Raw genomic sequence first — 26,357 nt, forward strand, 5'->3', positions numbered from 1 at the left:
TAAAAAAATAAAAAGCAATGGTTTAATATTTTGAATAAACGTCCACTGTGTGAATTTATGTAACACGGCTTCCGTAATTCTTTCATTACACCTTTTGCTATTCTTAAAAACACATGAAAACTTCAAAGAGTGCTTGCACTGTTTATCAGCTGTATTTGTAAATACGTGGATTACAGTTTCTCTTTTAAAAATATACACACTCTAAAAAAGTAAAGTAAAACCACCACTTAACTCCATCTTTCCTCCACAGTTCTGTGCTCTTCCTGACGATGCTCACTACAACCAGGCTACCCTACAGAACTCTGAGCCAAACCTGGACACTAAGTGTGTTATCTAAACCTTTTCACCCCTCCAATTCCCATATTAATATAAACAAGTGATCTGTTCCTTAAGAAAACTGTTCTAAGACTTCATACCCTCCAAAATGTTGTGATGAAAAGCACTTTATAACTAATTTGTGCAATCACATGAAATTAGCTTCTTCAAAATAATTAACAAAATAAATGCATTTAGATTGAGAAACACGTTGTTAGTTCTGCACATTTTCAATATGCTCACATCAAGAAATTTTATAATTACCAAAACAGTAACAATTAAATAACACAGGAAATTCAATTATTTGTCACCTGAAAGAGCTCAAGCCTTCACATTAGCCCAAGTAAAACAAAACATGCGACTTTATTTTTTTGAAAGGTAGCTGTAGACTCATGCAGGTGAGAGGTAAGATAACTGAGGAGACCGTACCTATCCTGCTGTGGCTGAGGCTTCCCTTCCATGGCAGTAAGAAGCGTGGGGGCCAGTTCACATTGTTTTTCCACTGGCAGGCGAGGATAGCCCATCTTAACATAAATTATAGTAAAATTCTAATGCAATGAGAGAAAAGCAGGTGAGTGTGAAGGAAATACTCTGGGATTTCAAAGAAAACACACGGTTGATAACTTAGGGAGTTCTGTCATAACAGAGAAATTACATTCTCTCTGCATACATTTACCACGTGTTTGTTACAGCTTGATCAACTAGTATATTTCAGGAAGAATTCCAGCCCTATTTAGTCAAAATTCTTGCTTTAAGATGTGCTTCACGTGAGGGAGCATGATCTAATCGAAAGTACTCGTGCATACATCTATCAAACATTCCATTTTTTCACCTTAAATACATAAAATTTTATTTGTCAATTATGCCTCAATAAAGTTGGCGGGGTGGGGGGAATAAAGCACTCAAATATGCAATGTTTGCTGAAAAGGAAAAGTAAGCATTTGGCCAATCTGAACCTACAGGCTACACATTAGCATTAATCCTTTGAAGCTAAGAGGAGACCAACTGTGAAATCCTAGGCTGTTGTTTCCCAACTGGTCAGTTACTACAGCCTCCTCAGTACACGGCAGTGCTCTGGTTCCTCACCCGGACAACTGACCAATGAATGATGAACCAAGGCAAACTGAGTGCTGTGGGTATGTCTGTATTGCTATAATCTGTATGAATGCCTCACTGTAAGCAAACTTATAAATGCGTATCTGGATCCACACATAATTAAAGATTTGCTTTTCTGAAGGAGTCTTCACTTTATGAAGGAGGCTTCATAAGGTTATTCCTTTGAAGACATTCTCTTTGGCAGTTTTATTGGTACCTAATGTTCCTATCTGCTTAAAGAAAGGGACATCTGTAATGAAGCAGTATGTACAGAGTAGGCACAGAAAGATGTCTGGACCAGTACATGGCTCCCAAGGTTTGGAATCCAGATGTTAGATAAGACCCAATAGATTCTGCCTCAAAGCTAGAAACAACAAGGCCAGGAAGAGATCATCTGACATCACATGGCATCCACACTCTTATACATTTATTTTTCATGAAGACAACAATTTAATAGGAGTATTTCTTACCAGGCTCAGTTTACTTCACTTTTAAAAAGGATACCTTTCTGAACACATCAGAAACAGAATTTTTAAAAATTCAGCTTCCTATCCTTGCCATTTACCCTTTCGTTTCCTTCTTCTATTATCATTTATTCATGCCTATGCTACATAACCCTTTCTTCTCTCTATTCAGACTGGTCTCACACAAGCTTCTGCTAAGAATCCAATCATTCCTGGGGCGCCTGGGTGGCTTGGTCGGTTGAGTGTCCGACTTCGGCTCAGGTCATGATCTCACAGTACGTGAGTTCGAGCCCCACGTTGGGCTCTGTGCTGACAGCTCAGAGCCTGGAGCCTGTTTCAGATTCTGTGTCTCCCTCTCTCTGTGACCCTCCCCCATTCATGCTCTGTCTCTCTCTGTCTCAAAAATAAATAGAAACATTAAAAAAAAAAAAAAAAAGAATCCAATCATTCCTTTATATACCAGCATACCTGACAAGTCATTTCACCAACCTTCCTTTGCCCCATGGAAATGACCATGCCTTATCCTATTCCTACCATTTCAGTGGAAAAACAGTGTGTCATCTAAAGGAAAACATCGCATATTCCATTTAGAATTAGTCTAAGGTGAGGTTCTAAACTTGCCAATATAGTGATGGCATCTAGTAAGTGTTAGGAGAGAAAACTTACATCAGACAACATTCCAAAAGAACACTCACTGTGACAAAGGAAACTGCAGCCGGGTCCTGGTATTGAACCAATAGTGTCTCTACCGGGAGCTGTATTTTGGGGCGGCTTTTTATACGCTTATTCAGATGGACCAACAGTTCCATTACCTAAGATACAGAAAGATATGAATTGAAATTATTGATACCTTTGAAACAAATTCATTTTTCCAACATTACTTAATTTGATGAATAGCAGCTACTTTGTTCTTTTAAAAGACATAAATGTAACATTCCAGAAAGGGAATTTACAATATCAAGGTCCTGTTCCAAAATGCTGTGCCCCCCAAGGCTGGGATCCCAGCTGAGCCTATACTGAGGCACTATTCCCCAAAAGACCTGCAAATAAATGACTGTAACACCCTACACCATGGACTAAACATTTGTGTCTCCCCAAAACTCATCTGTTGAAGCCCTAATCCCCAGTTTTCTGGTTTTAGGAGGTACTTAGAGTTAGCTAACATCATGGGGGTGGGGTCCCCCCCAATGAGATTGGTGTCCTAACAAGGGGATGAAGGGATTAGAGTCCTCTCTCTTTCTTCCCCTCTTGAGCATGCAGCAAGGAGGCTGCCTCTGTCAACCAGGAAGGTCCCTCCACAAGGAGACGGACCTGCTGGTACCCTGACCTCAGACTCACAGCCTCCAGAACTGGGAGAAATAAAGTGCTGTTTAAGTCACCCAGTCTGTGGTATTGTTACAGCAGTCAAATGGACTGACATACACTGTGAACATGACAAAAAGAGAAATAGACAAGATACTGTGAGTTTCCTGAAAAGAAAAACTCTGCCAAATCAAGGAGGACTTAGAGAGGAAGTCACAGGAACACTAAATGCTGACAACCAGATGAATTTCCAAGAAGAGAATCAGTTACAAGAAGAACAGAGGTCCAAAAGAATGTAACACAATCTGACATGCAGATTGATGAGGATAAAAGTAGGGCCTAGATTATAAAACAACTCAGGTAAAATGCTAGATAGAGAACTTTTACTTTATTCTGAAGATCATCTGATTCTACTAAAGAGCTTTAAGTAATAACAAGCTTTCTGTCCTTCAAGTAGGGAAAGAGCAGAAAGAGAAGTCTGCAAGTCAATAGTCCCTGTGGGTGGAAAGCAAAAAAGAGGCTTGAGTCAAATGGCCCCGATCTTACTCTAACAATGAAATTATCTTGCTAAGAGAGAAGTAAGAAACTAAGCACTGAAAAATAACATTTTTAGAAAGTCTCACCTAAGAAAGACTCAAAGAGTTAAGGTATCTATTCTGGAGGACCAGGCCCACACTACTCTCCATCATTTCTGAAATTTGTGCTCCAGCCTCAAGGCAAGTATTAAAGGGAGTTGTAGGACTTCTCCCAGCAGCAACAAAAGTTCCAATGAATCTACAGCAATAATGAAATATGAATTTTAAGAAAAACAACAAATCAGGGCACCTGGGTGACTCAGTTGGTTAAGCATCTGGTTTCGGCTCACGTCATGATCTCACAGTTCATGGGTCGAAGTCCCACATCAGGCTCTGTGCTGACAGCTCTGAGCCTGGAGCCTGCTTCAAATTCTGTCTCCCTCTCTCTCTGCCCCTCCCCTGCTCGCAGTCTGTCTCTCCCTCTCAAAAATAAACATTTTTTAAAAAATTATATTTAAAAAATGACAAATCTATAATCTATGTCCGTTTAATGAATGACAATAATGAAATACGAGACATTCATCAAGCAGTTTCTACACAGAACACACTTGTGCACAGCACTCTGCATTTCCCATCTGATTCTCACAACAACCAGAGAAGTGGTATTGTCATTCCCATTTCACAGGTGAGGAAGCCGAGGCTCAGGGAACTGAAGTAACCTGTCCAAGGAGATACTGAGCCACTAAGTGGCACAGTCAGGATGTGACTCCAGAGCCCATCTGTTTAACCCCTCCCAACACTGCCAGTTGAGCTCAATTCATCTAAAGTGCCTGTCTCCACGAGACATCCTTGGGACCACTGATACCTTACAGAGACCTAGAAACACGCATTACCAGACATATTTCATCCAAACTTCCTAGCTGTCCAGACCTGTGATACAGCTAACCAACAAGGAAAAGAAACAGGAGGAAGCAGCCTAAAAGCAATAGCCCTCTTCTGGCGATCTAATCTAGGCTGTTTCCTAGAAGGACTCTTGGGAAATCATTATTAGTGACAGACAATCATGTCCACAATCACGCACTCTTTACAAAAAAATTTTAATGTTTATTTTATTTTTGAGAGAAAGAGACAGAGAGGGAGCAACAGAGAGAAAGGGAAACAGAGGATCTGAGGTAGGCTCCAAGTTGACAGCAGAGAGCCCGATTCGGGGCTTAAACCCACCAACCATGAGGTCATGACCCAAGCCAACGTCAGACACTTAACTGACTGAGCCACCCAGGCACCCTGCACTTTCTTTTTTTATCTTTTCTTTTTACTTTAAATGAATTAATGACTAATTTTCTTCTAACAATATCATCATCTTAAATATTGGTTAATTTCCTGTTTAGTTATCCACTATCTGAAATCTTCTATAAACCCATAAAAATAAAAAAAAACTGAGCCAGTCCTTCCCCGAGGCCAACTAGGTAACAGTTAACCTATCAGTAAACCTACAGAATCACTAGCTTTGGGTATATAGTGTCCTGTGCATACCAATTCTTATTACTCATTCATTTATATTCATTTATTCATTAATAACTTTTAACTGAAGTATAACATATGGCTAAAGTGCACAACTGAAAGGGCATGGCCCAAGGAGTAGGCATGGCCCAACTTCAAAGACTAAACACACCAGAAGCATAAAAACCCTGTATCCCATGCCCCTCCACTCACCAACCCCTTTCCCAAAAGTAACCACTGTCCTGACTTCAAACACCATGTTTAAATTTATGTAAATGGAACACATAGGGTGAACCCATGTGTCTGAATATGCTTTATTCTATACCATATATGAGATTCACTCATGTTGTCGCTCAGAGCTGCAGTTCACCTTCATCGCTCTGGTAAGAAAATACCACAAGTAGGGGTGCGCGGGTAGCTCAGTCAGTTAAGCATCTGACTTCAGCTCGGGTCATGATTGCACAGTTCATGAGTTCAAGCCCCGCATCGGGCTCGATGCTGACAGCTCAGAGCCTGGAGCCAGCTTCGAATTCTGTGTCTCCCTCTTTCTCTACCCCTCCCCCACTCGCACTCAGTCTCTCTCAAAAAGAAACATTAAAAAAAATTAAAAAAAAAAAAAAAAAAAAAAGAGCGGCGCCTGGGTGGCTCAGTCGGTTGAGCGTCCAACTTCAGCTCAGGTCATGATCTCACGGTCTGGGAGTTCGAGCCCCGAGTCGGGCTCTATGCTGACAGCACAGAGCCTGGAGCCTGCTTTGGATTCTGTTTCTCCCTCTCTGCCTGCCCCTCCCCCCACTCATGATCTGTCTCTGTCTCAAAAATAAATAAACATTTAAAAAAATGTTTTTTAAAAAGAAAGAAAACACCATAATTTATCTACTCTCCTACTGATAGACATTAGATAATTTCCAATTTGGCCTAGTATGAATAATGCTGCTATGAACATTCTTAGATATGCTTTTAGTGCACATATATACATAGAGCTGTTATATATAAACTTAGGACTGAGTTTATATATAACTTGCTTGTTATGACCATGCTTGGTCATGGAGTATGCATATGATCGGCTTCAGAATATTTCCAAACAGTTTCCCAAAGTGGTTATACTCATTTACACTCCTACCAGCAATCTGTGAGAGTTCCAGTACAACCTTGTCAGGACTTGGTATGGTCAGTCTTTAATCTTTAGCTATTCCAATGAGTTTGAACATAAATTTGGCTATAAAGTAGAACCTACATAACAAAATTCATTTTCCTTAAAATAGCAAATGTACTCTAAGGACATGTCACTAGAAATCTAAAACTTTAATTTCTCTTTCATTCAGTTTATCCACAAAAAACCAGCTACCTTGCAGGATATCCTGGTTGAATCGAATGTGCAGCACAAAACATAGAAAGGAATCCCAAAATTACACAACTGAAAGTCAATACAAGTTTTCATCAATCACAAAATTTCACATATTAAAATTATTTATACATGAACTTTCAAATCGCTGCCCACTGGAATCACTGTTTCCTCTCCCCAGTGCCTGACCTCCTATCACTTCTAACATTAGATGCAGTGGGTGGTCCTCAGCTCCCTGAAGGCGTCATACTCTGTTCCCACTCAGAATGCCTGCACAGGGCCTTCATGTCTTCAACGGTCTCCCCATCTCTCTGTCTGGCTACACACCACACAGCCCTTCCTAATGCCCCATATTCTGCTTAAATCAAGTCCTCAAACATATTCTTTCATAGAATGCTTTTCTTTTTTTTTTAGTATTTTTTTAATGTTAAGAGAGAGAGAGACAGAGACAGAGAGACAGAGCATGAGTTGGGGAGGGGCAGAGAGAGAGGGAGACATGGCAGGCTTCAGGCTCTGAGCTGTCAGTACAGAGCCTGAGGTGGGGCTCAAACCCACGAACCGTGAGATAATGACCTGAGCCGAAGTCAGATGCTCAACCGAGCTACTCTGGCACCCCAGAACCCTTTTCTACCTTGGCATTTATTGCAATTTATAACTAGTTACTACTTGCCTGTTTTTGTTTTGTTTTGTTTTACTTTTTTTTTTGATGTTTATTTTTGAAAGCGATAGAGAGAGAGAGAGAGAGAGAGAGAGAGAGAGAGCGCGCGCGCGCGCATGAGCAGGGAGGGGCAGAGAGAGAGGGAGACACGGAATCTGAAGCAGGCTCCAGGCTGTCAACAGAGTCCGATATGGGACTCAAACCCATGAACAGTGAGATCATGACCTGAGCCAAATTCAGATGCATCACCCAGGCGCCCCTTGCCTGTTTAATACTGGTCTTCCCAACTACATGTTTCTTTCATTCACTATGTCCCTAACACTTGGCATATACGGCAGAAGGCACCTGGTAAGGATTTGCCAAATGAATAACGAGACTGATGGAGCTAAATAAGAAAGCAGAAACCAACTCATGAAGTGCCTTTTATCATACCTTGCTATGCTGAGGGTAACAGAAGGCCACAGAAGAGTTTTAAATAGGACAGTGACAGGATCAAATACATATTTATCTCAGCAAGGCAGTGTTAACAACAGGCATGTCAAATACATGACAAGAATGCCCTATTCCTTCCTGCAAACATAACAGACATTCTTAAAGATACTCTTTCTCCAATGAACCCAAATTGGGTCTCAGAATCCCTCTTAGGGCAGACCTCCAAGAACCCATTGCCAATCAATCAGAGCGGCCCAAGGGATGAAACCCGATGACAGCTCAAAGACCTGAAGGTCTAGCATACATACACCAGAAGACTGAACTATTTTAAAAATGAAGGGGGCAAATGTTCCCTGTAGAACATTTAGGTTAAAAAAATCTTGAGGGGTGCCTGGCTGGCTCAGTCAGTACAGCATATGACTCTTGATCTCAGGATTGTAAGTTCAAGCCCCACACTGGGTGTGCAGATTACTTAAAAATTAAAATCTTAGAAAGAAAGAAGAAAGAAAGAAAGAAAGAAAGAAAGAAAGAAAGAAAGAAAGAAAGAAAGAAAGAAAGAAAGAAAGAAAATAAATCTTGCTATGATGGCTACCCAACTTTTGGTAACAATACTTTACAGAATCCTAAAACAGGAGCTACACAACAATATCTTGGTGTTTAAAACAACTATTTTGCTTAATTTTAATGAAGGTTTTATTCACAGTTAGCCACTGATTAAAGAACAATTTTGGCCCATTCCCCCCTTTCATACTGGAATCAAGAGCATGGATTTTAGATCAAGCCCCCACATATTTTAGAATAATTATCTCAATTATTTCACTGCACTGATGCCAGTGTACAGGTGAAACTAAATACAGCTGTGCTTAGCATACAAAAGCTATTTTAAATCACGTAAGCTGGTCCCAGACTTACTTTCCATCTTGAAAGGCCAGATTTGGATCATGAACCTAGATTTCAATAATGGGAACAGAAAACTAACTTCCTATATGTACCATTTACCCATCATGTAATTCCCACCACTGTTCCAACATGCATACCTTTTTACGTACTCCTTCTTGGGTGCTGGACAGCTTGAGCAAAACAGGAGGAAGGAATTTAGATATAATATTCTGTAACTGTTCATCTGTTTCAGCATGGCCAAGTCGTAAAAAGACCCGTTCAAGCTGATCTATAAGAAGAAAAAAAGAAGAACTTAACAAAACAAACACAACCAAAACTAAGTATTTTCATAGCTTAATCCTTTTTCTGTACTGGAGGATCCTTCAGTCATAATTAATCACAACTAGTAGGTAGACGACTCTGACCCAGCTGGGAAACACTAAAAAGGTTTACCAGCTAATTATACTTTCTTACAACTGTCCCCGGTCATTTAACCTCTAGAAGGAGGAAAAACAAAGCCAAGAATAACAAAAGTCTCTCCTATATACAAAGTTACTCCTTCTTTCTAAAGAAATACAAAATTTTTGAAGAAATGTTCTAGATTTAGCCAGCAGAGGGAAACAGGAGAACTTTAATCAGATACCAGGGATAATATATATTTGTTGAAACCATCTTACTGATGATGCAGTTTCTCCAAAGACAGCACCACTGCCCATTATTGTGTTGGCATTACCTAACCAGAATGTGAGAGACCATTTGCAACCATGAAAGTCACTGTGAGAGAAACACGTTAAAAAAAAAAAAAATACCAAGGGGACGCTCTCAGAAAAACCCAGGCTGTGACAAAGTACTGAACAAGTAACCAGTACAGTACAAGGTGGAGGAGGAATAGTGACAGGGGAACCTACCAACTGCAAACAACTGGATATCTGATTTTAAGGAATTAACTGTTAATTTTTTAGGTATAATAATGGGAATGTGGTTTATGTTTGTTTTTAAAGGTTCTTCTAAAAATTACCAGTGGTGATTAAGGGGACTTCTAGGGGGCTAGAAATGTCCTGCATCTCATTCCGGGTGATGGTTACAGAAATATATACATTGATAAAAATTCACCAAGCTCTACAATTTCATACTTTCTACTGTATTATACCTCAATTTAAAATTTTTATTTAAGAGAGTCCTTATTTTTTCAGAGATCAAGACTGAAACATCCAGATAAAATAACATAGTTGACAGGATTTACTTGAAATAACCAGGGGCATACTGGAAATTGGCTAAGAAAGAAATTTCAGATGTTCTCACCACACACACACACACACACACACACACACACACACACACACACACGTAACTACATGAGAAGATATGTTAATTCCAATAATCATTTCACATGTACATGTATATCAAATCATGTTGTATACCTTAATACAAAAATAAATAAATAAAGTAACAGCCTCATTTTAGTACTCATAAAAAATAATAATAGGGGGCCAAGGGGTGAGGAAAATGAGAAGCCATATAAATGAAATCAAGATTGTCCAAGATTGGCCACTAACTGATAATTGTACAAGCTGAATGATAGATACTAAGAATTTATATTTTTGCATACGTTTGAAATTTTCCATAATAATTTTTTTAAATACACACACACACACACACACACACACACACACACACACACAAGAGAACCTAGAGGCAATGACACCTTGGCAGCAGCAAGCACACCTTGCACCCAAATCTTGGTTTTTAAACACCATTCTTCAAAAAAAGGAACCAGGCTCTTTGAAAAAATGGCTAATTCCAGGGCTGGAGCAGTGAAAAAAAGCATGATGAACCTGAAGTATCTTGTAACATTAGGAAGAAAACGAGGCCTGGAACATATCAAAGGTCTACAGGAACCACCCCAAAAGAGTTCCAATATGGCCAAGGCTGAATAATTTGAGGAACAAAATAAATAACACAGTATTGTATTAAACCCAAAGCATAAATTAAATGTACGTGAATCCATATGATATAAATGATTAAATGATTAAATTCACTGAGGAAAAGAAACATGACTTTCTTATAAAATAATTCCAAACAATTTATGTGTAGATACTTCCCCCTGCCGGAGGTACAGCTTAATTTCTGCCTCCACCCTCTTTGAGAGGGTAGACTAGATTTAGTGACTTGCTTCCAAAGAACAGAATAAGGAAAGAGGAAAATTACAGTGGAAACACTTGATAAATATTACCTTAACTGAGTGATGAAAGTTAACAACATGAGTGATGTCACATGGATATCACAATCCCTGATATGATGTGACATGAAAGGCATTTCACCTCTGTGATGTTTTTTCAAAAACCCAAACTCTCCATCTAATTATCAGTAAAACAACAGAAAAACCCAAGTTGGAAAACCTTCTGTAGGACACCCGGCCAGTACTGCACAAGACTTTCAAGATCATGAAAAACAAGGAAAGCCTAAGAAACTGTCACAGACCAGAGGAGACTGGGGAGACAGGACAACTAAACAGTGTGGTCCCTGGGTATGATCCTGGAACAGAAAGAGGACATTAATGGGGAAAAGTGGTGAAATCCAAATAAGTCTCAAGTTTAGCTTTTAAAATGACTAACAAAGGAAGAAAAGAATAAGGAAGAAGGAAGCAAGGAAAAACAGGCAGGATGACTGTGAAATATAAGCAGACCAGATGATTCTATGCAGTGAAAGGAGTTTGTAGGAACAGGGAGCTCACTCCGCATATTTGTGCCAGTTACAGGAGGCTCTGCCTGGCACCTTACAGACCAGGGTCAGAAGAAACTGCCCGCAGAGTTTAGCTACAGAAACTGCGGAAAAACTGTTCTGTGGAAGAGGGCAGAAAGTTCAATTCTTCCTAACAAACTGACCTGGAGAATCTGGACCAAAGGCTTAAAAAACCAAGCGATATCTGGTCTCCTTCATTTTTCACATAACCATTTGGTTTCTTCCTATGTATTCCCAGTATAGTGCCTTAAACTTCTCTCTCTTCCTCACTAGAATAGAAAATGGAGCTTCCTAAATGCAATAAAATTATTTATGATGGCAACGTGGGAATGCCAAAAACAGCCCCAAACATCATGTGGGGTCCCTCCAAAACAGGCCAAGTGCACCTGAGGAAGAGTAACAGCCTCCTACAGCCTTTGGGATCGGTGTTAACACCTGTATGTCATCTGTAGCTACACACCACACTTTAAATAAAAGGGAATTAATCATGTTCAAGCTTTATGAAAATAAATGTAAATAAGTGCTGATATAATCAAGAACTAAATTTATCAACCTGTCAAAGTTAACAAAATAAAAAGTAAAGGTTTAGCAATAGTATGGTCCCTGAATCCTGTTTTTAGAGGCACAGAAAGAATGTGAACTCTGTACCCTTACCCTCAACCCTGGAAACAACCTCAAGAAAGTAAATTAGGCCTGGGACCCAAAAAGTGTCTATTCAGAAACAAGAAGGATTGTAACCAAAAGTTCTGAAAATTCAAAAGGAATCCAAAACTTAAATTCATCTTTCACACAGACTCAGTTTTTAGTTGCAGGAAATGAGATCCTTCAGGTCACCGCAACAGTATCTGAGGTAAGACAAACACTACTTCCAAGTCAGAAGCAAGTTCCATCCTCTCCAGTTACATTACATATTGTACACAAACTCATCCAAATTGTTTTCACTTATGAAGAAATTAAAGAACTGCCATAACCTCAGATAATCACTGTTAAATGTGGAGAACAGCTTATGCACTAGTATTTCCTGTTCATACACTCGTGTTACTTTAACCTAAAAACTGGAATATGGCATACAGTATTTTACAGTTTGCCCTCTTTTTTTTCCTTTTGATTAACACAAATCCTTTACTAGAAACCTTTGGAGCAATATATGTCTCAGAACTTTTCAGATTTTAGAATGATATATAGTGACATAGTGTATATACTGTATTTCAAATAACCCTACCCATCCAGTGGGTTCTAGAGCAGCACCTACAACCAAATACATTCATATTCTGTAATAAAACACACACTCATACTCAGTGGGATAATCAAAGATTATAAGGAACCGTATATCCATTCAGGTCAGGTTTTAAATACCAAAGAACACTAAAATGTTCGGATATGTATAAAACTTTATCTTTCTGTAGCACTAAATAAAAATCTAATTGATAATGGCTACATGGCAACTATGTCTATAGATACAGTAATGTAATTAACTAACACTCTATTTGTGCGATTACCAGCCTTATAGTACCACAACAATACTCTAGAGAACATTCCTACCCATACATCTGTGCACTTGCACAGGTTTCGGTAAGCTAAAACATTAGCAACAGAACTGCTAAGTCAAAGGGTAGGAGTGTCGTCAGGTTTAACAGATTTTGGAAAAATACCCTGTGCTACTGACTAATGTATAGAAGTGTTGAATTGCGGGGCGCCTGAGTGGCTCAGTTGGTTGAGTGTCCGACTTCGGCTCAGGTCATGATCTCGCGGCCAGTGAGTTCGAGCCCCGCGTCGGGCTCTGTGCTGACAGCTCAGAGACTGGAGCCTATTTCAGATTCTGTGTCTCCCTCTCTCTCTGACCCTCCTCCGTTCATACTCTGTCTCTCTCTCTGTCCCAAAAATAAATAAACATTAAAAAAAATTTTTAAAAAAAGAAGTGTTGAATTGCTATATTGTACACCTGAAATTAATATAACACTGTACATTAACTATACTTGAAATAAAATTTAAAACAATTTAAAAAGAAAATTTTGTGCTAATTTATACCACCAGCAACGTATGTAAGTTGCAATTTCCCTATGCTCACTCCTATACTGAGTAATCAACTTTACAAAGATTATAAGTAGTCAATCTTAGCTGTATATGGTAGATGAAAAAAGATCACTCTGTTGTCTTAATTCATACCTATTTTATCACTAAGGTAAAGTATCTTTTCAAATATTTATTGGTCTTTTGAAATATCTTCTTCAGCAAATTACTCATTATTCTTTTGAGTTGATGACTTGTAAAAGCTTTCATATATTGGGGAAAAAATCTCCTCCATTCCCCCACACATCATAAATACTTTTCTCCTAGTATGCCTGTGACTCTATAGCACTTGCTTTTCATATCTAGGTTCTTAAATATAAATTTACCTTTCCTTCCTTTTATGGCTTTGGAGCTTCTAGTCATACTTAGAAATGCCTTTTTTACTCCAAGATTATAAAAAATAGTATATTCTGCAGAAAAGTGTTAGCAGGCCTAAGACTGCTATCCTTAGAAATGCCTGCCTGCCAGGCTGGCCCTTGACTGAGCATTTGGAAATGGGTTTCAGGACAGTTCCCTCCATTCCTAGAACGGATAAGAGTGGCTCACTGTGCCTAAACCCTTCACGCAAACAATATGGTTTATGCCAAACACCTGCCTTCTTTCTTGAAATCTGGAATTTTGGTACATGTTAGGCAGAAGATGCCAACATGACCCAGCACTGATTAAAAGCTCTTGGCACTGAGGGGTGCCTAGATGCCTGTCAGTAGAACATACAACTCTGGATCTCGGGGTTGTGAGTTCGAGCCCCATGTGTAGCAAGGAGTTTATATAAAACAAAAATACATAAATACATTACATACACACATATATACATAAGCAATAAATACAAACCCTCAGCACAGAGTCTCTAAAGAGCATCCCTGGTGGACAACATGTCACACATGTTGTCACAACTCATTGCTAGAGGGATTTAAGCACATCCTTTGGGGCTCCCCAGAAAAGGCTGTTGGAAGCCTGTACCTGGTTTCCTCTGGACTTTGCTCCATGCGCCTTTTCCCTTCCCTTGCTTTGTGTCCTTTCACTGTAATAAATCTTAAACATGAATACAAATATATGCTGAGTCCTGTGAATTCTCCTAACAAATCACTGAAGCTGGGGTGGCCTTGGAGACCTCTGACACATATATTTATCTATGTTTTCTTCCTGGCCTTATGATTTTGCTTTTTTCATTCAAGTCTTTAATCAAGCTTGAATTTTTGGGGGGCGGGGGGTAGCACATGGATGTAAGAAATCTAGTCTTTCTTTTTTTTGAAACCTAGTCTTTTTGTGTGTGTGTTTTTTTTAAGGTTTTAGTTTTATGTTTGAGAGAGAGAAAGAGAACAGTCAGAGGAGGGGCAGAGAGAGCGGGGGACAGAGGATCCCAAGCGGGTTCTGTGCTGACAGCAGCAAGCCTGATGCGGAGCTCAGACTCAGGAACCGTGAGATCATGACCTGGGCCGAAGTTGGACGCTCAACCAACGGAGCCACCCAGGTGCCCCCTTTCTGTGGGTTTTTAAAATCTTTTTCAATGTAAATTAAACACTTACAAAAATGCACAAAATGTAAGTGTACAGTTTAATGAATTATTATAAACACCCATGAAACTATCACCCTGAAACGTGTACTACAAAGAAAGATTTCTACTGAATTCACAGCTGGAGAGGACTGAAAGACTAGCATAAAAAACAGTGGGTTTTAGGGACTCACCCAAGTTCACAGAGGTAATTAGCAGCAGCACAAGAACTAGAATGAGGTCTTCTGACCTTCAGTCGAAAAAACCTTGCCTACACTGTGCAACTGTCTGCAACAATAGTCCCATTTTCTAAAAGGACCTATGCTACATATACTACATCATACACAGGGAGCCCTGTTTAAGAGCATCACCAAAAGATCATGAGACTTTGTCTCATTCAAGTGGTAGTCAAGACAATATGGAACAATGTACAAATTCAAAGGTCAAAAAGCAACACGAGAAAGGGGCGCCTGAGTGGTTCCGTTGGTTGAGCAACCAACTCTTGATTTCAACTCAGGTCATAATCCTGAGGTCATGGGGTCAAGCTCCACGTCAGGCTCCATGCTCAGCAAGTGTGGAGCCTACTTAAGATTCTCTCTCCCTCTTTCCCTCCCCCACTCACACACGAGCCCTGTTTCTCTCTAAAAAAAAAAGAAAGAAAAAAAACACTAGAGAAAGTTCAACACTATAAATCAAAAGCTAATACCAAATGTGTCAAGGTGCAATTCACCCTTCCTCTTTCTCCCAGCTCATCTAAATTCTCTCCTCTTTCAAGGCCCAGTACCCTCCTATTTCCACTGTGAAGCACTAACTATTCTGGCTAGATCAGTCATGCACCCTTTCAAATATTTACTGAAACCTCAGTCTGTGTCAGAGCTTAGTGGCCATGGAAAAACAGAGTTAAGAAGGAAAAGGCAAGGATGTAGCACAGGATTACCACACTTGGATATGCTAGTTGCATGCTGAAAGAACATAATAGAAGGTCAGAGACAGATTGCTCAAGAAAACAGCATTTAGAGGCACCTGAGTGGCTCAGTCTATTAAATGTCCAACTTTGGTTCAGGTCATGATCTCATGGTTCACAAGTTCAAGCCCCACATCAGGCTCTGCACCTACAGTGTGGAGCCTGCTTGGGATTCTCTGTCTCCCTCTCCCTCTGCCCATGTCCCTCTCGCTCACACTCTCTCAAAATAAATAAACCCTAAACAAAAAGATTTTTTAAAAGACAATAGCATTTAAGGATAAAGGAAAGAGAATCCAAAAAAGGAAATGATAGGCAGTATATAAAAATAAGGAGAAAACTGAGTATTGCATCTAAAGAACTAGGGATAGAAAAAGCAAACTAGTCAATGAAAACTGGAAAAAAATTGTCTACCCATACAGAAAAGAAATAACCTAAAAATCCCTTGCAGGTAGATTAATGACATATGTACAAAGTAAGATCTTAAAGATTTTTAATTTTTTTTAATGTTTGTTTGTTTTTGTGAGAGAGTGACAGACAGAGCATGAGTGGGGGAGAGGCAGAGAGACAGGGAGACACAGAATCCGAAGCAAGCTCCAGGCTCTGAGCTGTCAGCACAGAGCCCTACTCGAGGCTCAAACTCCTGAACCATGAGCTCATGACCTGAACCAACATCGGATACTTAACCGACCGGGCCACCCAGGTGCCCCAGGATTATAAAGATTTTAAAATAAAACTGAGAAGGGAAAATTAAAACTCACACACAAAACATAAAAGACTAATCGGTTAAGATTTTAAAATATCAGAAAACACACCATAAAATAAAAAGATACATTATAAATAATGATGTTTTTAAATGAAAAGGACTTGAATACAGAATGAAACATGCAAATCAAGAAAAAGCAAATCCAAAATTTTCAAATAAAAAAGGATATAAGCAAGCAATTCAGAGATGAGACACACAGACTAAATAACACATATAAAGATGTTCAATTACACTTGTCAGAAGTATGCAAAATTAACACAGTAAGATACAGTATCGTATTTTTCACATCAGAAAACTTTGCAAATCTAACTACCAATCTAACTACCAATTGTTGGCAAAACCTGGAAACAAACCAAGAGATACTTGAGTTCACTGTTGATGGGGTGTACACCCATACAATCTCTGAAAACAAATTTCTAGCAATTCTACTCCAGGGTAACAAACCCTAAGGAAGTTCTGCTCAAAGTAAGCCAGCTGCAAACTGTCACCAGTCAGAAAAAAATAAGGAACACTCTTCCTTCATCCTATCTTACTAGGATAAGAAATGTTAAGTAAAATAACAATGATAGTTAATTTACATTCTTCCACAGTTCCCTATTTGCAAAAAATAATTCTCCCACCCTCAGACCATACTTTGTGTATCACCGCCCTGGAGAAAAACTCTCCGAGGGAAAGATAAGCACAAGGAACACCAGAATTTTAAAGCTTAAAATGCACCTTAAAGAATATGGAAAAATGAAAATAAGAGCATTTACTGGTGGGAATGCAAAATGGTTCAGTCACTTTGGAAGACAGTTTGGAGGCTCCTTATAAAAATAACAGTCCAGGGCGCCTGGGTGACTCAATCGGTTAAAGGTCGACTTCAGCTCAAGTCCTGATCTCGTCGTCCATGAGTTCAAGACTTGCATCGAGCTCTGTGCTGACAGCTCAGAGCCTGGAGCTTGCTTCGGATTCTGTGTCTCCCTCTCTCTCTGCCCCTCCCCTGCTCACACTCTGTCTCTGTCTTTGAAAAATGAATAAACCTTAAAAAAAATTTTTTTAACTAACTTTAACTAACTAACTAACTAACCAACTAACTAACTAACTAACTAACAGTCCCAGGTGCCTGGTGGCTCAGTTGGTTAAGCATCTAACTCTTGATATCAGCTCAGGTCATAATCTAGAGGTTGTGAGATCGAGCCCGGTGTGAGGCTCCACACTTAACAATTCTCTCTCTGCCCCTCCCCCACCTGCATGCATGCATTCTCTCTCAAAATAAATAAATAAACAACAAAAACTAAACATAGTCTTACCATATGATCCAGCAATTGCACTCCTTGGTATTTACCCAAAGGAGCTGCAAACTTATGTCCATACAAAGACCTGGACAGGGATGTTTACAGCAGCTTTATTCATAACTGCTAACACTTAAAAGCTCTTCAGTAGGTGAGTAGCCCCAACCAAGATGTCCTTCAGTAGGTGAGTGGATAAGTAAACTGGTACAAACAATATTTTTCAGTGCCAAAAACAAATGGTATTAAAATCATGGCTATATGTCCAAACACACAGAATATAGGACACCAAGAGTGAACTGTAATATAAACCATGGACTTCAAGTGATTATGTATCAATGTAGTTTATCCTTGGTTCAAAAATGCACCATGCTGGTGAGTGATGGTGATGGGGGAGGCCGTGTAATTTGCGTAATTGTGGGGGAGGGATGGGAGCCAAGGGCTTATGTGGGAAATCTCTGTGCTTTCCTCTCAGAGGAGGAGAAACCTAAACCTAAATCTGCTAAAAATAAAAATTTAAAAAAGTCTTTCTAAAAAAAACTTATTTTGAAAAAATAATTTCAAAAACACTGAAATTCTTCAATCCCAAAACAAAAAACAATTTCCAGCTTAGTTTATGTCTACTATTCCATTCACATAGGAAAAAATAAATATACTGATTTACTCTTCATTAAATAATTCTTTAATCCATATTATTCACCTGCCTTTCATTTCTCTATGTAAAGACAAAGAAAAGGGCCCTTCCTTCCTTCTACCCCCACCCAAAACAGAAATAACCAGTAAAGGTTCAAGGACTTCACTTCAATGCTATCCACCAGTAGCCACTGATATTTCTGAAAACGTGTTAATTTTTCCTGACAAATCTATCTACACAAATCACTCATTCTCTGGATTACACCAAAAAATGCAACTTTGACTTCTGAGTTAAGGAAGAAAGGCAACTTTTCCATCGGATTAGAAAAGGTAAATACTGGTTTGTCACTTACATCATCAGTTAAAGAAAAAAAGTAAAAAAAAAAAAAAAAAAAAAAAAAAACAGCAACACATCTGTTTCCTCAGATGTATCATCTTTTCATAACAACTAGAACGTCAAAACATTCCTTACAAAGTATGCAAAGCAAGCATATACCATCAAAAAGAATAGGAAAAGTTACTAAATTTAAGGTAATGGTTATCTCCATGTGGTGGAATTTCAGAGGATTCTTTTTTGGCTTAATTTTATGTCATTACTATCTTACTTCATGAGCATGAATTACTTGTATGAACCAGAAAGAGAAAACAGTTATTTCAGGGTAACAGGTTTAGGAATGTTTTTAAAGTTGCTTAAGTTTTCTATAAAGAACATTATTTTTTCTGAATGTGAAAGTAAATTTTAAATTATAAATCATAAATTGGGTTAGCGGAAGCTGTGACTGAAATGGAAATCTGAAAATACCTAGACCACTGCCTACTGCACCAAAAATCAATTAATACTCTACAGCTACAAGATATTTTGAGAAAGAGCGGTCAAGTTACCACTATATACTAAACTATAATGGAATAATATCACAAGGAATTATCCTTCCTAATAGTATTTATTTTCTTCTGATTAATACATATATATCCGCACAGTCACAAAGCAGTTTCACATGGCCTTTTGAGCCTCAAAAAACACTGTGAGGTGGACAACTGTTGTCTGCATTTATAATTAAAAAAACAGGCTCTGGATCTGATTTGCCAAAGGTCATCATCATCAATCTAATAAGACGAAGAACCGTAAGCTGAACCTCAAGAGATCTTTACCCTCCAAGAACACACTAGAATGCAGTACCTCCCTCTAAAATACCATTTAGTGAAGGGAGTATTAGTTCCAACTTACAAATGGAGAAACAGTCTAATATTTATTAAGAATGTTGATCGCAGCACCTGGGTCGCTCAGTCAGTTAAGTGTCCGACTCTTGATTTCAGATCAGGTCATGATCTCACAGTGAGTTCGAGCCCCACATCCAGCTCAAAGCTCAGCACAAAGTCTGCCTGGGATTCTCAAGTTCTCCCTCTCTCTCTCTGCCCACTCCCTCCCCCTCCCCCCCCCCCTTGCATGCACACGCTCTCTTTCTCTCTCTCAAAATAAACACATAAATTTTTTTAAAAATATTTTAAAATATTTACCAAAAAAAAAAAAAAAAAAGAATGTTGATCAGAACTGTAGTAAGTGGCAGGGCTAGGGCTCAAACTCCAAGCCAGTCCAACTCCAAACACAATGCTCACGCCTGCATGTTAAATTGCAGCACTGATGAAGCAGAGAAAGTGGATGGAAATGATACAAAGGCTTACTAGACATGGGTCTGGCTCAATTCATACCTTCCGCAGCAATTCAGAATTGGCACCAGAAAGTCAAGCCACCCTTGAGTGCTTGGACCTATGAGAATAAGCCAGTGGATATGGCATGGGCATCTTTAGCCTATCCTTTGGAACACAAAATCAGAAGTCTGGTCTGAAGAAAGAATGGTCACAGAGGCACAGACAGCAGCTGGAAGAAGTGGATGATTTCTAGTTCTTGAAGGCTCCTCTTACTTCCATAAAACTCCCTGATTCCTTATAGTAAGAACCCTGTTTTTGCTTAAGCCAGCTTACAACTGGGTCCAAATACAAATGGAAGGTCTTTGTCAAAGGGGCAATGGGGGACAAGGAATAAGTACTTCCTTCATAAAAGCACATTAAAAAAATTAGCAGCGGGGCGCCTGGGTGGCGCAGTCGGTTAAGCGTCCGACTTCAGCCAGGTCACGATCTCGCGGTCCATGAGTTCGAGCCCCGCGTCAGGCTCTGGGCTGATGGCTCAGAGCCTGGAGCCTGTTTCCAATTCTGTGTCTCCCTCTCTCTCTGCCCCTCCCCTGTTCATGCTCTGTCTCTCTCTGTCCCAAAAATAAATAAACGTTGAAAAAAAAAAAAAATTAGCAGCTAGCACAAGCCTAGTGTGAATAATTAGATCAGAGAGGGAGTCCTTTCTAAAAGTGGGCCAATCTAGCCCCAAAAGAACCTTCTCAACCATGTACCCCATTACTCCCCAACAGCCACCCAAATTGCAATCGTTTAAGTGCGCCATGTTTTCCTGCCCAATTATTTGGTCAACCAAGTCCCCCAATCAGGAATACTCTCCCAACCTCTCCTATCTCTCCATCTCCACACAGCCAAATCCTCCCATTCAAGGTCCAGCTCAAATATTCCATGCTCCACAACTTGTACGTACCATTTGGGCCCTACAAACTCTCACAGACCTCTTCTACATCTCTCCTGGCACTCACTGTCTTTTGCTATACATTATGTAACTGCCCAATCTTCTCTTCCCTAAACCAAAGCAGTTCTTCTAGGTGTGATTTCAATCTGATTCCACCTGACTACCCACTCATACACTGTCCTTCTATAGAACTCCTCAGGTTGAGAAACTGTGACCTAACTTTCTTGGTGTACCGGCACTTAATTCAGGCCCTTGCAGAGAGTAATTGCTCAAATACCTGTTGAATGCATGAAATATTAATTCCTCATGCATTAAAAAAGTCATTTAGAAGTTTATACATTTAATGTCTAGCAAGAGAAAGGAGGGGATTGGCAGCAATTTATAGTATCTGACATCAAAATTTCCGGAAAAGGGGACTATATGTATTTTAATACAACGACAAGTGCTTAAGGTTACAAAAAAAAAAAAAAAAGAAAAAAGAAAAAAAAGAAAGGTGGGGTAAATTCCAGAAGGTCTGATTGTGTGGCAGCACTGGTCTGCTCCAAATCAGGAATGATGTAGTAGTTACTACAGAGAGGAGAGGAAAAGAGAAAAAGATGGAGAGGGAGGAAGGACCAGTGAAAGAACAGGAAGTCCAGCACTCTACAGCAAGGCCTTTCCCCATGACTCACATCTTCTAGAGTTAACTTAAATTACTGAAATGCTTGCGAAAGTGGATTGTGTGGTGTGTGTGTGTGTGTGTGTGTGTGTGTGTGTGTACGTGTGCACACACATGCGTGTATATAAACCAGTGAAAACAGGTAGTTTTCACGTCCAAGCTTACATGAGTGGAACCAAAATAATCATTTTCAGAAATGGGACCCTAACAGCTAAGAAAAGCGTAAGTATAGGACATGTACAAAATAGGATGTGATGGGGCAGGGGGATGCGGTAGTGAAGGAAGGATGACCACCTCTGGACTTTGACGACTTCTGCAGTTAGGAGTCTGAGACTAAAACTACGATGAGGACAGGGAAATACAAATCAAAACCACACTCAGATATCACCTCACGCCAGTCAGAGTGGCCAAAATGAACAAATCAGGAGACTATAGATGCTGGAGAGGATGTGGAGAAACGGGAACCCTCTTGCACGTTGGTGGGAATGCAAATTGGTGCAGCCACTCTGGAAAACAGTGTGGAGGTTCCTCAAAACATTAAAAATAGACCTACCCTATGACCCAGCAATAGCACTGCTAGGAATTTACCCAAGGGATACAGGTGTACTGATGCATAGGGACACTTGTACCCCAATGTTTATAGCAACACTCTCAACAATAGCCAAATTATGGAAAGAGCCTAAATGTCCATCAACTGATGAATGGATAAAGAAATTGTGGTTTGGGGCGCCTGGGTGGCTCAGTGGGTTAAGCGGCCGACTTCAGCTCAGGTCATGATCTCACAGTCCGTGAGTTCGAGCCCCGCATCGGGCTCTGTGCTGACAGCTCAGAGCCTGGAGCCTGTTTCAGATTCTGTGTCTCCCTCTCTCTGATCCTCCCTTGTTCATGCTCTGTCTCTCCCTGTCTCAAAAATAAATAAAACGTTAAAAACAATAAAAAAAAAATTGTGGTTTATATACACAATGGAGTACTACGTGGCAATGAGAAAGAATGAAATACGGCCCTTTGTAGCAACATGGATGGAACTGGAAAGTGTTATGCTAAGTGAAATAAGCCATATAGAGAAAGACAGATACCATATGTTTTCACTCTTATGTGGATCCTGAGAAACTTAACAGAAACCCATGGGGGAGGGGAAGAGGGAAAAAAAAAAGGAGGTTAGAGTGGGAGAGAGTCAAAGCATAAGAGACTCTTAAAAACTGAGAACAAACTGAGGGTTGATGGGGGGTGGGAGGGAGGGGAGGGTGGGTGATGGGTATTGAGGAGGGCACCTTTTGGGATGAGCACTGGGTGTTGTATGGAAACCAATTTGACAATAAACTTCATATAGTGAAAAAAATAAATAAATAAAAAATAAAAAAATAAAAATATGATGAGGAAGGAAAGCCTAACTGCCATCTAGATTTTATATGTAATAATCTTTTCAGGTAGATCAATCCTGTGAAGTATAAATCTAACCAAATACTAACTGATAAAGTCCACATCATCTATTAATTTCTATATGCCATTTTGATTCACTAAATGCCACTCTAATACTTGACCAAATCCAAATGAGGCCAGCAAGAAGTAATGCTTTCAATTTTGATCTCTACTCCTAGGTTTTTAAAAATATGTTTGCCCTCATTCTCTGCCTTTAAAAAAACATATTAAATGCAAACGTACTTAAAAGGAGAATGTCAGGGAGCACTTGGGTGACTCAGTCTGTTAAGTGTCCGACTCTTGATTTGGGCTCAGGTCATGCTCTCATGGTTGGTGAGTCCAAGTTCCATGTTGGGCAGTGCGGAGCCTGCTTGGGATTCCTCTCTGTCACTCTCTCTGCCCCTCCCCACCTCAAAATAAATAAATAAACTTAAAAATATTTTAAATTAAAAGCAGAACGTCAGGAAGTCCAGTAGTAAACACCAATAAAGGTTGGGTGGTGGGGAGAGGACCCATTCCCATGGCTGCTGCAAGAGTTACCTCCTTCCAGCCAGGGCAGCCCCAAGAGGTGACAGATGTAAATCTCTGCAAGCAACAAGGTTCAGAGCAAAAGGTTGCTGCTGACACAGTCCCTGCTGGTACCCCTTACCCCCAAACTAAGGCAATCAGACAGACCATCTTCCTGTCCCCTAGCCCATCAGTCTTACCCCCCAGGGCCCAGGCAGATAGTGCAATATTGAAAGCCTTGCACCAGGATGCACTATGGACTACATTCTGAGCAGGAAAGGGAAAAGGAGTCTTCCTTCTCCTGCCACTTCAGAAGTCCTAGCCACCTGCATATGACGTCAGGCTACTTTAACCCAGCATAGCCCAAAGCAAGGCTACCCCCTCTTGCTCTCACATACACATTCTACTACCCCCTCCACACACACACACACACACACACACACACACACACACACACACAGAGGGAGGGAGGGAAGGAAGAAGTGACTAGGTTAGCTTGGCAGGGTTGGGCCAAGTGATGAGACAGAAGCCCTCATCTATTACCTAGATTTAATGAATAAGTGTCAGATTCTAGATGCACTAAGTTCCACAACCACTCCCACCTCCCAAGGAAGTCCTTTCCCCCAGAAACAGCAGCTGGCAGGTGTCCACTTAGAAATCAGTGTTAGTAAACTGATGAACAGAAAGATTGGTTCAGCTTATGAAAGCCAGCTTAGAGGAGACAATATACTATGCAAGAGGTCAAACTACATAAAAGTCAAATATGTGACAGTGAAGATCCACCCAAAGCAGCTAATTACTTAGGATAATGCTCATTTGGATGTGTAAACACTAGAATATTCCTTATTTAAGTCACTATTTAAATTCCAGCATTTGTGGTATACTGCTTGCCTTCAGTAGATCATTAATTTCATTAACACATCTGTCACGGGCCCAAAAACACTGACAGAGAAAGAATCTAGAAGCAAATGAACAATGTCCCCATTTCTCTTCTACAATTCCTCCAACCTCCCAATTTTCCATTTCTCTAAAATGGAACGAAGATAGCAAAAATAAACCAAAGTTTACTCTGAAGTTGAACTTTGATTTATAAAATATTCCATTCATTCTATCCCTCAAAATTCCACCTAAATGAATTCAGGCATCATACACATCATCAGCAATATACATACTGAAAAACAGAATGCACTGGGGGAAGGGGAATGCAATAGAAGACAGCAACAAAATGAACTTTGAGTTGAAGCCACAAAATCCCAGGTACTCACTGGATATTGAGCTCATGAGATCAGAGAGTTGCAATGTGAACATATAGAGTTTCAATCAAAGGACTATCCAATATCATCCAAGAAGGACACTGACACCATACGTATTCAGCCTCAGAATGAAGTAGAATTAAGTGGCTTTTCTATCACAGTAGATGTCAAAAAGGCAGAATTAGGAATATCCAATTACTATCATGATGCCATTTTTAACGCCTTTTTTTTTTTTTTACAAATAAAACAATTAACTCCAGGATAATATTCCTGCAGCGTGTAAAATCATCTTTTGTGGCTGTGGCAGACAATACCACTTGTAAACGAACACTCATATAGATTTTTCCTTGTGCACACAGCTAAGCAATGTCTTCAAGTTTTATCTTTTTTCTCTCTCTTGCTGATTTTTTAAATTTATGTTTGTGCAATGACAGAGAATAGAGGCTTCAGGAATATATAAACTAACATGAACTTCACCAACTCTCTTAAGATAGCTAGAAAAGGAGAAAAACCCATGAAGATCTTGGCAGGAAAATGCTACTTGATAACCTATGCATTTTTAAATGCTACTACAAAAAAATGCACACATCCTAAGGAACTAAGGAACTACTAACCTCTACAATCAATGTGATACATGGTTTATCCAGTCTTGACAAAAATCCTCTGGATCACCAGTGGTACGTTCATCCACTCGTACACATGCAATTGTATAAAGAATCTATTATTTAGAACACCAGGAAAGAAAACAATTAAAAGATTTATACTCACAGCTACCATTAAGAAAACAAAAAAGCACTTTTCATTTCTATGCTAAGATCTAATTTGATGCCCTGCTTTGTAAATTCAAAATGAGGAGGAAAAAAATTACAGTGATTATCAAATTGGAGAAGGAGTAAGGAAAATGTCCACAAACAAAATTTATTGTATAGAAGTAATAGGCGAATACTTAAAAAAAATACACTGGTAATTATTCACAGAAGACTAAAAAAACTGGAATACCAATACAACATTTATTTTATCATATATGTATATGTGTACATATACATATAAATCATCAGCATACAAAGCCTTACATTAAAATTAGAAGAAAGTGTAATTATATAACATTTTTACAAGATGAGTATTAGTAGGTACACATTATTAGTACATTACAACTGAGGATGTAAGTGGTTAATATTCATAACCCTGGGAACCTCTGCCCTCTCTCAGCACTCCTGATCCCGTTCCCTGGTTCTTCTTTGTCTTCTTCTCACCCCTACATATAGCACCAGACAGCTGTCCTCAGGACAATGCGTCCATTCCCATGACTCTACCATCACCCCCACACTCTACCAAGCTTCAGAACCTAAGTTCCTATACACAGGAATCCACATGCCTAGCACTATGCCCAGTTCTTAACATGTATTATCTCTTCCCCCTCTTATAACAACTCTGTGAAATAGATTTTGTTATTAACCCATTTTACAGATGAGAAAACCAAAGCCCAGAAGTTAGGTCCTCTG

At 39.5% G+C, this 26,357-nt stretch overlaps 1 protein-coding gene across 4 annotated transcripts in view; it reads right to left on the reverse strand.

Annotated features, from left to right (window-relative positions):
• ECPAS (Ecm29 proteasome adaptor and scaffold) overlaps positions 1-26,357 on the reverse strand; it is a 107,272-nt gene that overhangs the window by 73,606 nt on the left and 7,309 nt on the right. For 2 of the 4 annotated variants that reach the window (XM_045043668.1, XM_045043667.1), the window contains exons 2-5: positions 25,470-25,573; positions 8,661-8,791; positions 2,570-2,686; positions 745-863 (exon numbers count right to left, since the gene is read on the reverse strand). In XM_045043668.1, coding sequence (XP_044899603.1) covers positions 745-863; positions 2,570-2,686; positions 8,661-8,791; positions 25,470-25,491 — 389 coding nt within the window. In that variant the 5' untranslated portion in view covers positions 25,492-25,573. The remainder of the gene's footprint in view (positions 1-744; positions 864-2,569; positions 2,687-8,660; positions 8,792-25,469; positions 25,574-26,357) is intronic. The other 2 variants (XM_045043669.1, XM_023242563.2) reach the window with 1 other exon arrangement.

This window comes from Felis catus, chromosome D4 (assembly GCF_018350175.1).
Source record: "Felis catus isolate Fca126 chromosome D4, F.catus_Fca126_mat1.0, whole genome shotgun sequence".
Taxonomy (NCBI): domain Eukaryota; kingdom Metazoa; phylum Chordata; class Mammalia; order Carnivora; family Felidae; genus Felis; species Felis catus.